At 35.6% G+C, this 18722-nt stretch overlaps 1 protein-coding gene across 3 annotated transcripts in view; it reads left to right on the top strand.

Annotated features, from left to right (window-relative positions):
- Nucleotides 1–18722, top strand: part of PPP4R4 (protein phosphatase 4 regulatory subunit 4) — a 125958-nt gene that overhangs the window by 39707 nt on the left and 67529 nt on the right. For all 3 annotated transcript variants that reach the window (XM_055288294.2, XM_055288291.2, XM_055288296.2), the window contains exon 3: nucleotides 1575–1677. In XM_055288294.2, the coding sequence (XP_055144269.1) occupies nucleotides 1575–1677 (103 nt within the window). The remainder of the gene's footprint in view (nucleotides 1–1574; nucleotides 1678–18722) is intronic.

Genomic DNA, 18722 nt, shown 5'->3' with positions numbered 1-18722 from the left:
AATTAACACAATAATCTCAGGTTCTGGGATTAAGATGTAGACATATCTTTCAGGGGGCCACCATTCAGTTCACTACACATAGTATTTTTCTGTGCAACTTTAATTTTTCTTTTTTTGATCCTCTCTCCATTTGGCATGGGTTCTCTATTTCACACCCTTTGCTATTCCTTCTGAATTTTGTCTATTAAAGGATTCTCCTAGAGAGTGATGAGAACAATGGAATGATTATGATGTCCTGTATTTCATAGCTTACCATATTGCAACAGAAAAAGCCTTTCTTCATGGCAGGGCAGCTTCATTTAGAATCAGAATATGTTTCTTTCTAATATAACTTACTCTGAAGCAAAAATAATATTATTTAAAAAACTATGTAAAACATGTATTAAAGTCTTATGTACATATAACTACAAATCATTTGAAGAGATAAGTAAAAATAATTCTAATCAATAAGTAAATATTATGGAATCAGCAATCAATATTTAAATTGGTGTCAGTTAAGAACAGGTAGAATTTCCCTCTGAAGTGATGCCATGTTTATTAGCATCTTTTTGATATATATATCTATATATGTTTTTATCTATATATATCTATATAAGTATATAAGATGTATATAAGTATATAAGATATATATAAGATATATATAAGTCTATAAGACATATATAAGATTATATAATCTTATGATTATATATAATCATATATATAATCATGATATATATCTATATATGTTTTTATATATATATCTATGTAAGTATATAAGATATATACATAAGTATATAAGATATATATAAGTATAAGATATATATAAGTATATAAGATATAAGTGTATATATATATATGTATACTTCAAGTCCTTTCAGAACTTAGGCCACTTTGGTTATATTTGAAAACAGTTTTTTGCTGTTTGTGGAAATGGTTTTTTTTGGAAGACTCTGAACATTTTTTTCAAGGTATTTAGGCCACTAGAGTATTGCTCAGATTATTTTGATAACTCCTTAATGAACGTTAATTTAAAAAGGAATTATGTAAATATACCCTGCTGATCTTTAAGAGTATTGAGTGCATCTTTAAGAAGTTTCTGACATGGAGTCAAATCTAGTGCAACAAATGATTTCACTGTACCAAGAGAAAGTTGTATGATTTTGCTGTAGTTGATTTTATTGCTGTCCCTGTTGCTATGATTATTAATGTTTTACCATAATAAAATGTTACCATTTATATATTTTTATAAAGTATGGCGAACTGACGGGTCACAGGAAAAAATGAGGTAGAATTAAAAAATATGTATTTAATAATAGTCTCAAAACTTTTAGACTTAAGACGTATAAAACAATAGACAATCGTTTCAGCACAAGCATAATTAATATCTTCATGTATTTGTTATAAGATTTGCTTAATGAAATTTCAGTTTTGGTTTTAGTTTTATATCTAAATGATGTATTTCTGGCTTAAAACTTAGAAGTCTGAGTGCGTAATATTCAAAGCAGTCATTTTTCCAATTAGTCCATACTTTTTATAACTGTGCAGAGGAATTCAGCTTGTAATTATAAATTTTAAATTTGTGTTTTCTTTGTAAGTGCTGGTCAGGATGTCCAAGGAACAAGTGTGATTGCAAATCTCCCATTTTTGATGCGACAGAATCCCACTGAGACGCTTCGGAGAGTGTTGCCAAAAGTCAGAGTAAGTTGGTATGAAATAAGATTGGAGTTTCCCATTTTTTCCCTGCAGTATATTGTCATTGTTGAAAGAGGATTTTGGAGCTTTGATAGCTGATCTTTTACACCTAAAAATTGAGTGGAGGAAGTGTTATTATATACATTTTGAATTATAATGAAAATATTTAGGGAAATTAGCTGATGGAAATGGAGAAATCCAGATCTTAAGTTGTAAAATTTCTTTAGTCATTTTCTCAGTAGAGACATTTTACTAAAGGTAGTTTTTAGTAGCTCAAAAACACCTCTTAATTATTCTTAAAAAAAAGTATTTAATATTCTGTTGACTTAAATCTATATAATAGTATTTGTATAACATTGATAATATAATTGAGCTGATATTCCTAACAATTGACCCTATGATGACTTCTGAAGAATCATCAGATAAAGATTGAATTATAGCCATCACAATTTTAGATGTGTGTGTAATTTATTGCTTTATAAATTTCTTCAGAATTAGTTTTTCTGCTATGAACAAAAATGTTTGATCTACTATTACATTCGTTCTTCTATTTAATATTTATTGATTATTAATATAAAATTAAATAATTTCAACTATTAAATATTTAATAATTATTTATTTGTACTTACATGCAAAGTGCTTTTCTTTATAAGAACTTGAATGAACAAAACAGACACCAGTGTGTGTGTCCTCCAAGAGTTTACCTACTAATGGGGTCAGTGAGGTTACATACTAATGAGGATTATGTTTGCTAATAGAGGTTGGTAGATTTTGCTTTGTTTTTTTATTTGGATATAGCTCTTCTCATAATTTTTAATTTATGTGTTTAAAATACTGAAGTTATTATTGAGTCCTTGAGTTTTATTTTTAGGCATGTGTAGCATGGTTCTAGTTACTGTGATTTAGATCAGGGACATACGATGTTATTTTCATGAGATGCCCACCTATGCAGGCACTATGAACGTTTTGACTGATTCCAATGGTGAATTAAGATGATATTTATTTTGGCATTGCATGTGATTCAAAAGCAAATCAAGCTTTTTTATATCTGTTTTTCCCAGAATCATGCCATAATTTCAAAGGAATTAGGCCCACACAGACCAGGTTTATTTTTACATTCAATTTCAGTGATACTAACTGACCTACACTTGTCAGCATGACACCTGGAAGTGCCAGTTAAACAATAGCAGAAAGGAACAGGTATTTAGGTCCTCTTGGCTACAGAGTTAATGTAAGTAAGCAAATTAGATTTATAGCTAAGAATATTGCATGCTGCACACTCTGCATTGAGCAGGTGAAATCTGGTCCACAGAAAGCATATTAGATATCCAAAGTTTCATATGCAAGAATAAAAGATGAAAGAGAGCAGTGAACTTTAGAGGTCTCTAAATTACTTTGCAAAAATCCTTTTGTTGAGTTCACAATAAAGGAAATTAAGTAACAGCTCCCCCAAAACCTTAATTTCATGGGAGTGTATAAAGAATATTATACACTCATATGTATAGCATATTTATACAAAGAATCGAATGTATCTTTTGAAACCGTAAGGTATGCCTGAGTTATAGAAGATATGGTTTTAATAAGCTTTAAAAGTAATGAAAATTAATCCATAATACAGAGTATATTAACTGAATAATGGATACAAAGGTAGTATATACTAATGAATATGTACTAAGTAAACCTTTATTTATAGGTGAATGATTTCACCCATTTATTTTACTAATCAACATGCAACCATTTATTTAGGGCCGTCGTCTTGCTGTACTCCGTTTAAAAGAGATACCAAAAAGGTAGAAGAGTCCAGATTAGACTATATATTAGGAAGGTCTAGTGACTGTGGAAAACAGTGAGAGAACAAGTATAATAGAGTATTGTGTGCTTCTGATTTGATGTAAAAATGCTGAAGAATAAGGCAAATGAGAAGGGCTTTATGGGGGTAACCCCAAAAATAATGACTTTTATTGATAGTCTAATATATAATGTAGACAGCCAAACATTTAATTACTCCCATTTCAAATGATAAAATCTGTGTTTCTGTGCATATTATTTTAAATTCATTGTATTCAGATTTTGTTATGACTTACTGGTACTCCTGGTTAGCACCTTTGTCAATTCCACCTCACTTCTGTGAGTGTTTACTTTCCAGTGATGAAATGCTGACAACATCTTGGATAACTGCTTTATTTACTTTTGCTTGGCCATGATTTCTCAATTTTTTAAAAGAAAGTGATCTTGAGCATTTAGTAATAATGGCATTCTCATTCATTCATAAATATTTACTGAGTCCTTTTATAAGGCAGGCACTGTTCTAAGCACTGGGAAAATAGAAGTGGACAAAAGATAGGGGACTTGCCCTCAAGGAGGAGGCTACGGTTCAGATGGAGAAACAGACATTAAACAAGTAAATCCCTACCCACCCAAGAAAGGTATAATGGTCATTTGTGATAAGCACTCTGAGTGTACAGAACATGAATTGATGAGATAAAGTAATATAGTAACGAGGGCACTTGCTGTGCATTGGGATGGCAAGGAATGCCTTTCTGAGGAGCAGAAAACTGAAGGGATGGAAAGAAGCAGCCATTTGAGAGTCAGGACCAAGTAGTTCAGGTGGAGAGAACGGTAATTAGCCCTAAGTTGAAAGAGCTGGGTGGGACTGAGAGAGACAGGTGTGTTTTGGACCCAGTGGATGGGGTGGGGTGTGATTGAGAAGAGGTTAGAGAAATGGTTGATGACAGAGCATGCAAACAGTGGTTTTCATTCTTAGGACAGTGAAAAGTCGTTGAAGGCTTTAAAGCAGGCAGTGACTTAATTGTGTTTCCATTTCACAGTGATCATTTTGGTTATGGTATGGAGAATAGATTGGAGTGGGATAGTTAGGAAGCTTCAGTACTGGCCCTCATAGCTAGTATAAGCACAACTAATTAAGACAGTAGAGAGCAGTGGACATATCTGAGATACATGGGTTAAGGTAGAATGAGCAGAATTTCATAACAGATTGGGTTTGTGAAGTGAGAGATGACTTCCAGATTTCTGGCTTGACCATGCATATGGTTCTGCTGGTTTTCAGTTATAGTTGATAGTCTGTTAAATTCATAAGGAAAATAATTTGTGTACTAGATAATACTAGTCTTTTATGAATGATTTACGTTTAGATAATTTAAAGATATGAACAATACATATTTTATGCAAGAAGTTAATACCAAGATTTTTACCACATTTATAATAGTAGTGTGTGCAGCTTTTAGAGCTCACTTTTTACCTTGTCTTTACCTTTAAGAATATCAGATGAAGTAATGGAGATTTTGCTGGCCTTATGTATTATAAACTTCCACCAGTGATATTTTTGTTTTATTGCATTTGCATTTTGTTCTTATGATAATGGATTAATTGAAAAGTGATTTAAAAAATAGGTTGCTATTTTCACTGTTTTAGAGATAAAGGAATTTAACGTTTAAAAATAAAATGTCAGAAACAGAGTTAGTGTTACAATTGAGCTAATCCATCAGATTGAGGTTGCTGTCTAGAATAACTAACAAAAGAAGAAAAATAGAAAGTAAGAAAAATAGAATTAAGCCAATCCATAGTATTTCCCCAATTTATTTTCTAAATTGTGTGCAAAGTGTGCAATGAATGGTAGTGAAGTTAGGCCACTCATCTCAAGGTTAAATTTAGCTAGAAATTTAGAAAGGAAATATTTTGACCTCCAATTTAAATTTCCTAAATGTGGAGACATTTTAAAATATAGTTCTTACCATATATTCATGTTGCATGATTTAATCCTAGGGTATCTATTAAAGAATTTTTTTTCCTGTGGTTTTATTAAGTTTTAATTCTTTTTCCACAGTATATTAAATTGAAATCTTAGATGTTTGTTAGACTTCAATATTTGATTTGAACTTCTTGTTATCTAGAAGTGAAAGAATTTGATTGTCAAGATAAATATTGAAAATATTATACCATGGCCTTTTATAAAATTCAGAATAATAGCGATATAATTACACCATATAATGAAGGTGATTCCATTACAGTCCAATGCAAAAAACACTCTCTACTTATCGAGTTATTAAATTTATTTAGTTGTTTTTACACTTACATTTTGGCAACCATAATATATGTCATAAAATTATATAATAGAAATTGAGCAATTCCAGGCACAGATAAAAATAACGTAGCAAATATTTATTGAGGACTTACTATGTGTCAGGCACTGTATTCTGTCAGATATTCTACACATTTTAATCTGAATAGTCATAGTGGTTCCATAATGATCACTTGACAGTGGAAGAAACAACTTAGTTAAGTAACTTGCTCAAAGTCACAAAGCTTGCAAGTGGTATAATTAGGTTTAAACAGGAAGTCTGAGTCCTGAGTCCTCACTCTTTACTACTCATTAGCTAGCTGATCATGACTGTAACAGATATAAAATGTGTAATTTAATGTCTCAAGACTTAGTCATCTCCTGTCTGTACTACAGCAGCCTCCTCACTGAATCTGTTGCTTCCATTTTGCCTCCTAGAGCAAACTCACCCAGAGAGATCTTTTAAAAAGCATCAATCAAATCTTGTCTCCCACTTGCATGAAAATTACTTAAGTGGTGTGGTAGGTAGAATCATGCTCCTTTCCAAAAGGTATTGGGCCCTAATCCCTAGAAATTGTAAATGTTACCTTATTTGGAAAAAGGGTCTTTACAGATATAGTTAAGGATCTTGAGATTGGGAGATTATCCTGGATTATTGGGGTGGTGGTCTAAATGCCATCACATGTGTCCTTATAAGAAGGCAGAGGAGAGTTGACACATATATGTAGAAGAATGCAATGTGAAGATGGAGGTAGAGATTGGAGTGATGTGGCCACAAGCCAAGGAATGATAGCAACCACCAAAAGCTGAAAGAAGCAAAAAGCAGATTCTACCCCAGAGCCTCTAGATGGAATGTGGCCTTGCCAACACTTTGATTTTGACCAGGTGATACTGATTTTGAAATTCTGGCCTCCAGACCTGTGAGAGAAGAAATAGCTATTGTTTTAAGCCACTCAGTTTGTGGTAATTTGTTACAGCAGCCACAGGAAACTAATGAAAGTGACTTCCCATTTCAGATAAAATACGACCCCCTACCATGTCCTTAAATCACCCCCATCTACCTTTGTGACCTCATCATCTGCCAGTCTTTTCCCTTTCTTTCATAAGGGCAGGATATTTGTCAGTCTAGTTTCTCACTATACCCCCAGAACCTAGAATAGTGCCTGGCAGATAATAGGCACTCAAAAAAATTTTGTAAATGAGTGTTCATTGAACTTAACATTTAGAGACAATATAAATATCTACCTGAAAGACCAAGGGAACATTGGCCTGATCCACTGATGGCATTCTTGGATGAGAAATAGGAACAGAATATGTTTGGAAATTTGACACATACATGTAGAATGGTACATAACGCTGATTTATGTTCGAGAGAGACTTTTTGGGGGTTTGGAGAGGATTCGGGCAATCTATAATAAAGAAAGGATAAAAGGGACATAATCAATGTGAAATGTGATTTTCTTTTATTTCGGTGTGTGCCCATAGTCTCAGCTACTCTGGAGGCTGGGGCCCAGGAGTTTGAGGCTGCAGTGAATAGTTACTGACTGCACTCCAGCTAGGGCAGCATAGTAAGACCTTGCCTCTAAAAAACAAAACAAAAAAAAAAAAAAAGAAAAAGAAATAATATGAAAAAAATAATAAATTTCTCCTAATATGATTATTTATTGTAGAATTTTGTATCTCCTGTATATGGGTAGTTTTTTTAAACATCTTATTCTAGAATTTTTACAGAAAGCATTTACTTTATAAATACATTTGTAAATACAAAGCTGAACTTTACTTTTTTAAAAGTCCTGTTTCAAGTAGCATAGTTAAGTGGACAAACACAGATTGAGCATTCCTAATCCTCAAATCAAAAATCAAAATGCTCCAAAATTTGAAGCTTTTTGAGCATAAACATGGTGCTACAAGTAGAAAACTCCCCATCTGACCTCATGTGATGAGGTGCAGTTAAAGTCAAAATGCAGTCAAAACTTAGTTGCATGCACAAAATTATTTAAAATATTGTATAAAATTACATTCAGCCTATGTGTATAAGATGTATATGAAACAAATGAATTTCATATTTAGACTTGGGTCCTATCCCCAAGATATTTCATTATGAATATGCAAATATTCCAAGATCCCAAAACATTCAAAATCTGAAACACTTCTGTTTACAAGCATTTGGGATAAGGGACACTCAAGCTGTAATAATGTGTGGAACACTGTAGGCCAGGCACTATGCTTAATGCTTTAGATATATCCTTAAAAAAATCCTCCTAACAGCTCCATGTAATGTATTTATACTCATTTTACAGTTGGGAAAGTCTAGGCCTAAAAAATTCAGTGTTTATGAATATTTTGTTGGGAGATTTCTAGGAAGCATGAAAGTATGTAATGTATTCTTATAGTTCACCAAGAAAAAGAAATAGTCTTGACTAAAGGAATTAAAGAGCATAAATAAATGATACAGATTTCTTTCTTCTTTGGTTTGCAGCTAAGAAAACAGGCATCTGTCTTCCTCATTGAAGGTGATGTGTTTTGAGATAAGCATAATAAGCAGATCATGATGTTCCAGACCCTTATGGATAATAAAAAGCCCACAATATAGTGTTCTTTAGACAGGCTAAACATTTAGGGACACTGTTAGGAAAGAATGTAAATAAGAAAGTGAAATAATTCCTATAATGTAAGGTTGATAGAAGATAATCATCAGGGTCAGAATTAAGAGGTCTTGTGGCTTAGGAAGCATAAAATTATATAACTTATTTTTTTATTTCACTCAGAAAAGTATTAATGAAAGGAATTAGAGATGAACAGACTGATACAAACTGTTCTATGGTTTACAGCTTAAAAAATAAAGGTACATTTAATGCTATGCATTTTGAGAATAATGTCTTTTATGCTTTTTCTTTTTACATATATATCTGTTTGTATTTAAGGACAAAATAGATTGACATTACTAATTACTTCACAATAATAATTAAAGTTCTATGAAACATTTACTCAAAAACAAAGCAATCCATTTCACTTCCATTTAGGATATAGAAAGCTGCAAGAGAACATTACTCGCATTCTAGTAACAGTAGGTTATCCACAAAATCCACACAGTCATAACTTCTTGAGCACATCAGAGTTGGTCACAAGGCAGCCAAGTGAGCTGAATTCACAAGAGTAACACACCCCTCTAAGGATAGATGGGACACAGGAACATTGACTTGGCAGAGCATAGGAGGAAGAGGTGCCCACCACATAAAGCAGTTAGCAGTATCAGCTAAGATTTTAACAAATTTTTAAAGGGATAAGGAGTCAAGACCCATCAGTGTGCTGTATTCAGAAAACCCATCTCACGTGCAGAGACACACATAGACTCAAAATAAAGGGATGGAGGAAGATGTACCAAGCAAATGGAAAACAGAAAAAGGCAGGGGTTGCAATCCTAGTCTCTGATAAAATAGACTTTAAACCAACAAAGATCAAAAGAGACAAAGAAGGCCATTACATAATGGTAAAGGGATCAATTCAACAAGAAGAGCTAACTATCCTAAATATATATGCACCCAACACAGGAGCACCCAGATTCATAAAGCAAGTCCTGAGTGACCTACAAAGAGACTTGAACTCCCACACAATAATAATGGGAGATTTTAACACCCCACTGTCAACATTAGACAGATCAACGAGACAGAAAGTTAACAAGGATACCCAGGAATTGAACTCAGCTCTGCACCAAGCGGACCTAATAGACATCTACAGAACTCTCCACCCCAAATCAACAGAATACACATTTTTTTCAGCACCACACCACACCTGTTCCAAAATTGACCACATAGTTGGAAGTAAAGCTCTCCTCAGCAAATGTAAAAGAACAGAAATTATAACAAACTGTCTCTCAGACCACAGTGCAATCAAACTAGAACTCAGGATTAAGAAACTCACTCAAAACCGCTCAACTACATGGAAACTGAACAACCTGCTCCTGAATGACTACTGGGTACATAACGAAATGAAGGCAGAAATAAAGATGTTCTTTGAAACCAACGAGAACAAAGACACAACATACCAGAATCTCTGGGACACATTCATAGCAGTGTGTAGAGGGAAATTTATAGCATTAAATGCCCACAAGAGAAAGCAGGAAAGATCCAAAATTGATACCCTAACATCACAATTAAAAGAACTAGAAAAGCAAGAGCAAACACATTCAAAAGCTAGCAGAAGGCAAGAAATAACTAAAATCAGAGCAGAACTGAAGGAAATAGAGACACAAAAAACGCCTCAAAAAAGTAATGAATCCAGGAGCTGGTTTTTCGAAAAGATCAACAAAATTGATAGACCGCTAGCAAGACTAATAAAGAAGAAAAGAGAGAAGAATCAAATAGACGCAATAAAAAATGATAAAGGGGATATCACCACCGATCCCACAGAAATACAATCTACCATCAGAGAATACTACAAACACCTCTACGCAAATAAACTAGAAAATCTAGAAGAAATGGATAAATTCCTCGACAAATACACCCTCCCAAGACTAAACCAGGAAGAAGTTGAATCTCTGAATAGACCAATAACAGGCTCTGAAATTGTGGCAATAATCAATAGCTTACTAACCAAAAAGAGTCCAGGACCTGATGGATTCACAGCCAAATTCTACCAGAGGTGCAAGGAGGAACTGGTACCATTCCTTCTGAAACTATTCCAATCGATAGAAAAAGAGGGAATCCTCCCTAACACATTTTATGAGGCCAGCATCATCCTGATACCAAAGCCTGGCAGAGACACAACCAAAAAAGAGAATTTCAGACCAATATCCTTGATGAACATTGATGCAAAAAATCCTCAATAAAATACTGGCAAACTGAATCCAGCAGTACATCAAAAAGCTTATCCACCATGATCAAGTGGGCTTCATCCCCAGGATGCAAGGCTGGTTCAACATATGCAAATCAATAAATGTAATCCAACATATAAACAGAACCAAAGACAAAAACCACATGATTATCTCACTAGACACAGAAAAGGCCTTTGACAAAATTCAACAACCCTTCATGCTAAAAACTCTCAAGAAATTAGGTATCGATGGGATGTATCTCAAAATAATAAGAGCTATCTATGACAAACCCACAGCCAATATCATACTGAATGGGCAAAAACTGGAAGCATTCCCTTTGAAAACTGGCACAAGACAGGGATGCCCTCTCTCACCACTCCTATTCAATATAGTGCTGGAAGTTCTGGCCAGGGCAATCAGGCCGGAGAAGGAAATAAAGGGTATTCAATTAGGAAAAGAGGAAGTCAAATTGTCCCTGTTTGCAGATGATATGATTGTATATCTAGAAAACGCCATTGTCTCAGCCCAAAATCTCCTTAAGCTGATAAGCAACTTCAGCAAAGTCTCAGGATACAAAATCGATGTACAAAAATCACAAGCATTCTTGTACACCAATCACAGACAAACAGAGAGCCAAATCATGAGTGAATTCCCATTCACAATTGCTTCAAAGAGAATAAAATACCTAGGAATCCAACTTACAAGGGACGTGAAGGACCTCTTCAAGGAGAACTACAAACCACTATTCAATGAAATAAAAGGGGAGACAAACAAATGGAAGAACATTCCATGCTCGTGGGTTGGAAGAATCAATATCGTGAAAATGTCCATACTGCCCAAGGTAATTTATAGATTCAATGCCATCCCCATCAAGCTACCAATGACTTTCTTCACAGAATTGGAAAAAACTACTTTAAAGTTCATATGGAACCAAAAAAGAGCCCGCATCGCCAAGTCAATCCTAAGCCAAAAGAACAAAGCTGGAGGCATCATGCTACTTGACTTCAAACTATACTGCAAGGCTACAGTAACCAAAACAGCATGGTACTGGTACCACAACAGAGACCTAGATCAATGGATCAGAACAGAGCCCTCAGAAATAATGCCACATATCTACAACTATCTGATCTTTGACAAACCTGACAAAAACAAGCAATGGGGAAAGGATTCCCTATTTACTAAATGGTGCTGGGAAAACTGGCTAGCCATATGTAGAAAGCTGAAACTGGATCCCTTCCTTATAACTTATACAAAAATTAATTCAAGATGGATTAAAGACTTACATGTTAGACCTAAAACCATAAAAACCCTAGAAGAAAACCTAGGCAATACCATTCAGGACATAGGCATGGGCAAGGACTTCATGTCTAAAACATCAAAAGCAATGGCAACAAAAGCCAAAACTGACAAATGGGATCTAATTAAACTAAAGAGCTTCTGCACAGCAAAAGAAACCACCATCAGAGTGAACAGGCAACCTACAATATGGGAGAAAATTTTCGCAACCTACTCATCTGACAAAGGGCTAATATCCAGAATCTGCAATGAACTGAAACAAATTTACCAGAAAAAAACAAACAACCCCATCAAAAAGTGGGCAAAAGACATGAACACACACTTCTCAAAAGCAGACATTTATGCAGCCAAAAAACACAGGAAAAAATGCTCATCATCACTGGCCATCAGGGAAATGCAAATCAAAACCACAGTGAGATACCATCTCACACCAGTTAGAATGGCCATCATTAAAAAGTCAGGAAACAACAGGTGCTGGAGAGGATGTGGAGAAATAGGAACACTTTTACACTGTTGGTGGGACTGTAAACTAGTTCAACCATAGTGGAAGTCAGTGTGGCGATTCCTCAGGGATCTAGAACTAGAAATACCATTTGACCCAGCCATCCCATTACTGGGTATATACCCAAAGGACTATAAATCATGCTGCTATAAAGACACATGCACACGTATATTTATTGCGGCACTATACACAATAGCAAAGACTTGGAACCAACCCAGATGTCCAACAATGATAGACTGGATTAAGAAAATGTGGCACATATACACCCTATGCAGCCATAAAAAATAATGAGTTCATGTCCTTTGTAGGGATGTGGATGAAACTGGAAACCATCATTCTCAGTAAACTATCGCAAGGACAGAAAACCAAACACCACATGTTCTCACTCATAGGTGGGAATTGAACAGTGAGAACACATGGACACAGGAAGGGGAACATCACACTCCGGGGACTGTTGTGGGGTCGGGGGTGGGGGGAGGGACAGCATTAGGAGATATACCTAATGCTGAATGACGAGTTAATGGGTGCAGTGCACCAACATGGCACATGTATACATATGTAACAAACCTGCACATTGTGCACGTGTACCCTAAAACTTAAACTATAATAATAATAAAAAAAAAAGAAAAAAAGGGGGACTGTGGGCTTGCACAGTTTATGTGTTTAGGATAACTTGTAGCTTAGACACAGAGGAGCTTTGCATCCATTTGCAAGCTCTTTTTCATACGTCTCCACTGTTTGCTCTGTGAGAAAGAGTGGGGGACAAGGCAGGAGATTGGAGAGCATCTCCCTTGGTGATAAAGTTGTGGTGGTGATGAGCTGTTGCTGAGGGACAGGAACCAACTCTGCCCATTTCCTGAAAACCTCCTTTATGAAGCAAAAGTCTAAGCTGTGTAGGGAGAAGCAGTGAACTTTTCTGTTCTACAGCCCGGGTGAAGTGCCATTGCTTCGGTGGGTGTGGTAGGAGCAAAACCCACTTGCTTCTGGAAGAGAGGTAGAAAACCCTCACTCCTCCAGGACCATGCAAAGATCACTTACTTCTGGGAGAAAGGTGGGAGCATAAGCCTTTTGACACTAGGGGCTGGATGTGGAAGGCAGGAGATGTTAGACCTACGACCCTGTACTGATAAAAAGCAGAGGTCTGCCACCAGTGGGGATAGGGCAAGAAACTTGACCCTGGCAAAGGTCCCCCTCCCGCACCCCAAGATACAAAGTTATAGGACAGGAACACTGAAAAAGTTACATTCCTGAGGCCCAGGCTCAAAGACCCCCTACCTAAGATGAGGCTACACCAAGATATCTGAGAATACTCTACATCCACCATTAGCCTAATGTGTAGTAACAAGCAACAGTTGTCTACTACTAGAGAAGGGACAAGAGTGTGGAGAGAGACCCCCTGGTGAAAACTGAGGGTGGAGCAGGAACACTGAGGAAAACCCTTTGGCATCTGAGGCTGTACGTTAAACAAAAGATAATAGTGGCCCACTATTGGATGTTTGAAACCTGTGGTGCTGTGATTGCCATAGCAACAAAAATCCTCAAACCCAGCTCAACTGCTAACTAGACTGATGATTCAACCCCCTGTACTTAACAGCCTAGCAGAGGAGGAATGTTCATTTCTGAGCATAAATATTGTTGTCCCTATCGTCACTGAATATCCAGCATTCAACATTTCAAAATCAAAAATTTCTGGGCACACAAAATAAGAAGACTTACCAAAACATAAAACAACAACAGGTCTAGTGTCAGAGATGACCCAGATATTGGAAGTATTAGGGAATTTAAAGTAACTGTGATTTATATGGTAAAAAAAATCCACTGTAAAAACAACATGCCTGGATGTATAGGGCATTTCAACAGAGAGAGGATCTATAAAATAATCAAATGAAAATGCTAGAAATAGGCCAGGCACGGTGGCTCACGCCTGTAATCTCAGCACCTTGGGAGGCTGAGGTGGGCGGATCACCTGAGGTCAGGAGTTTGAGACCAGCCTGACCAACATGGAGAAACCCCATCTCTAGTAAAAATACAAAATTAGCCGGGCGTGGTGGCATATCCCTGTAATCCCAGCTACTCAGGAGGCTGAGGCAGGAGAATCGCTTGAACCTGGGAGGTGGAGGTTGTGGTGAGCCGAGATTGCGCCATTGCACTCTAGCATAGGCAACAAGAGCAAAACACTGTCTCAAATGAAAAACAAAAAATGCTGGAAATAAAAAAGATGATATCTAAGATGAAGCATTTCTTTAATGGGCTTATCAGGAGTTTGAACATGTCTGGTGAAAGAATCAGTGAACTTGAAAATAGAAATTATCTAAACTGAAACATAGAGATAGAAAAGAGTGAAAAATGAGAAGAGAACATCCAATGGCTTTGAGACAGCATAAAAAGATCTAATATATATGCGATCGACATCTCAGAATGAGAAAATAGAAATGGGAAGGAAGAATTATTTAAAGAAATACTAGCCAGGACAAAGCATAGATCTAAGAAGACCAGAGGACTCCAAGCAGGATAAATGCATGCACGCGCACACACACATACACACCCTCACCCCTAGACACTGCGTGCACGCACACACACACACACACCCTCACCCCTAGACACCTCATAAACTGCTGAAAATAAAAAAAGGAATAATCTTGGAAGTAATCAGAGACAAAGGTGACAATTGAACAGGCTTCTGATCAGAAACTATGTAGTCTAGAGGACAAAAGAATATACATTAAAAGTACTGAAAGTGAAAAGCAAAAATTAAAAAGTCAACTGAAATATATACCCAGTTAAAAGACCTTTCGAGAGACAAAGTAGCTTTTTTAGATAAACAAATTGAGAGAATTAATTATATCAAATCTATACCACAAGAAATGGTAAAGGAAAATTTTTTTTTTTTTTTTTTTTTTTTTTTTTTTTTTTTTTTTGAGATGGAGTTTCACTCTTGTTGCCCAGGCTGGAGTGCAATGGCACGATCTTGGCTCACTGCAACCTCTGTCTCCCGGGTTCAAGCGATTCTCCTGCCTCAGCTTCCCAAGTAGCTAGGAACAGGTGCAGGCGCCTGCTGCCATGCCCAGCTAATTTTTATATTTTTAGTAGAGACAGGGTTTCACCATGTTGGCCAGGTTGGTCTTGAACTCCTAACCTCAGGTGATCCGCCCCCAAAAGTGCTGGGATTACAGATGTGAGTTACCGTGCCCAGCTGTAAAGGAAATTCTTTAGGTAAAAGTAATGTGATACCAGATGGAAATTGATTTACATGAATAAATGAAGAGCACTGGAAATGGTAAAAATTAGGGTAAATGTAAAGGAAATAACAATTCTACACAAATTCTTCCAGAAAATAGAGGAGGAGGTAAGAACTTCCTGATAAACTTTCAGGCCCAACATTACCCTGATGTATATATACTCATGAGTGTAGATGCAAACACCCAAAAAATGAGAAATCAAATCCAACAATATATCAAAAGGATGATAATACGTTATGACTAGTCAGGGTCTGTCTCAGGAATTCAAGATTGTTTCAAAATTTAAAAACTAATCAGTATAAATTTTATCAGAAGACTAAAAAAGGAACACCACCATCTAATCATCTCAGTAGATTTAGAAAAAGTATATGACAAAATCCAACAACTATTTCTGGAAAAAAAAAATCTTAGCCAGGTGTGATGACACACACCTGTAATCCCAGCTATTAGGAGGCTGAGGCTGGAGGATCTCTTGAGCCCAACAGTTTTAGTCTAGGCAAGATAGTGAGACCCTGTCTTAAAATAAAATAAGGCCTGGCATGGTGGCTCACACCTGTAATCCTAGCACTTTGGGAGGCCAAGGCAGGTGGATCATGAAGTCAGGAGTTCGAGACCAGCCTGGCCAACATGGTGAAACCCCATCTCTACTAAAAATACAAAAATTAGCCGGGCATGGTGGCAAGTGTCTGTAATCCCAGCTACTTGGGAAGCTGAGGCAGGAGAATTGCTTGAACCCGGGAGGCAGAGGTTGCAGTGAGCTGAGATTGTGCCACTGCATTCCAGCCTGGGCGACAGAGTGAGACTCCATCTCATAAATAAATAAATAAATAAATAACCTCACAACTCAGTAAACTAGGAATAGATGGGAGCTTCCTCTGTGAGAAACCTACAGGTTCATTTAAAGGTGAAAGACTTTTTCCTAAGATCAGGAAAAGGCCAAAAGTGTCTGCTCTTACCACTTTTGTTTAACAGTATACTGGACATTCTAGCCAGTACAGTAAGGCAACAAAAAGAAAAGGCATTCACATTGCAGAGAAAGAAGTAAAGCTGTCTTTTTTTCTCAGATAACATTATCATATGTAGGAACCTACAAAAGAAAAATACTGGAACTTCCAAGCAAGTATAGAAAGGTTATGGGATATAAGATCGATATACAAAAATCAACTGTGTTTCTACAAACCAGCAACCAACAATTGGAAATTGAAGTTTTTCTTAAACTGTTAAAATAGCATTAAAATATGTATACTTAGTGATAAATCTGGTAAATGTTACATAAGATCTATAAACTGAAGACTATAGAACATTTCTGAGAGGAAATAATGAGAGAACTAAGTGAACTGAAATATAGATCATATTCATGGATCAGAAGACTCAATATTGTTAAGATGTTAGTTTGCCCCAGATCAATGCGTATGTTTAATGCAAAATAACCAAAATTCAAGTAGGTTAGGTTTTTGTAGGAAATGACAAACTAAGATTCATATGAGAATGTAAAGGACCTAGAATAGCCAAAACAACTTTGAAAAATAGGAACAAAATTGGAGGACTTATATTACCTGATTTCAAGACATAATATGTAGCCACAGCAATTAATACTGTATGATTGGTGTAAAGACAGATAAAGTAATCAATGAGATATAGAGAAAGTTTAAAAAACCTCACACCTACCCCACAAATTGTCTGTTTTTGACACAGGGGCAAAGGCAATTCATTATGGAGAGGATAGGCTTTTCAACAAATGATGATGCTCAGTTTGAAAAATAAATCCATACCTTGCTCCATATGCAAAAGATAAAATAGATCATAGACCTAAATGTTAAAGACTGAAATTATTAAAACTTCTAGAGAAAACCATAAGAGAAAATCTTTGTGACCTTGGGTTAGGTAAAAGTTTCTTACATATGACTCTAGAAGCATGATCCTTAGAAGAAAAATTTGATAAATTAGATCTGTTCTTCAGAAGACACTATTAAGTGAATGAAAAGACAAGTCAGAATGGGAGAAAATATTTGTAAATCACATAGATGACAAAGGACTGTGTTCAGAATACATAAAGAACTCCTCAAAACACAATAATAAAACAACCCAATTTTTAGAAATACGGAAAAATTTTTAAGATGCTTCACCAAAGAGCATTTGCAGATGGCCATTATACATAAGAAAAGATGTTCAACATCATTAGTCATTAGGAAAATGCAAGTAAATCTCCAACACTTGTTAAAATATCTGTACTAAAAATAACAAAAAACAAACAAAAAACAGCAATTGACCATATGAAGTATTGTGGAAGACTGTAGAGCAGCTCAAACTCCCTTACACTGTTGGTGGGAATGTAAAATGGTACAACTTTAGAAAACAGGTTCTCAAAAATTTAAACATACATCTACTATATTACTAAGCTGTTTAACTCCTAGGATTAAGAGAAAATGAAGCATCTTTTCATTTAAAGTCTTATACGTGAATGTTCCTTGCAGCTTTACTTGCTATAGCTAAAACTGGAGACAACCCAAATATCAGTCAACTGTTGATGGATAAGTCAATTGTGGTATAACCATTCAATGATACAATACTTTACATATTCTGGTTATGTGTTGAAATTTCTTCTTCGACTCTGTGGCTTCTCCTGATGTTTTAGATTTTATTTTGTAAACAGCATGATTGGGTTTTGTTTTTTAATCCAATCTCACACTGTATTTTAATTAGAATATTTTTCCCATTTACATTTAATGTAATTGCATGGGTCATCTTACAGTTTGCTTTTCTTTTTGCCAACTGCTCTATGTTTCTATTTCTCTTATTTATTTTATTTGAATTGATTAAGTAGTTTTATTATTTCACTTTCCCCCTCTTCTGTTAGCTTGAAAGTTACAGACTCTTTTACTTTTCTTGTGTTAGTGACCTTAGACATTACAAAAAGGACATATTATCAAAGTCAAATTTCATTGGTATTTTTACCCTCTTCCTAGATAATAAGAACCTTCCAGCTCTCTATTTAATCCTCTTCTGACTTACATGTTATTGTTGTTAGCTATTTTATTTATATATTTCAGGTCTCCTACATATTGTTGTTTTATCTAACCAATATCTATTTAGATTTACCCACATAGCTATCATTTTTTATTA

The sequence above is a fragment of the Symphalangus syndactylus genome, chromosome 8, assembly GCF_028878055.3.
Source record: "Symphalangus syndactylus isolate Jambi chromosome 8, NHGRI_mSymSyn1-v2.1_pri, whole genome shotgun sequence".
Lineage (NCBI taxonomy): Eukaryota > Metazoa > Chordata > Mammalia > Primates > Hylobatidae > Symphalangus > Symphalangus syndactylus.
The sequence above is the reverse complement of the archived record's forward strand: the minus strand, read 5'-3'. Positions and strand labels throughout refer to the sequence as shown.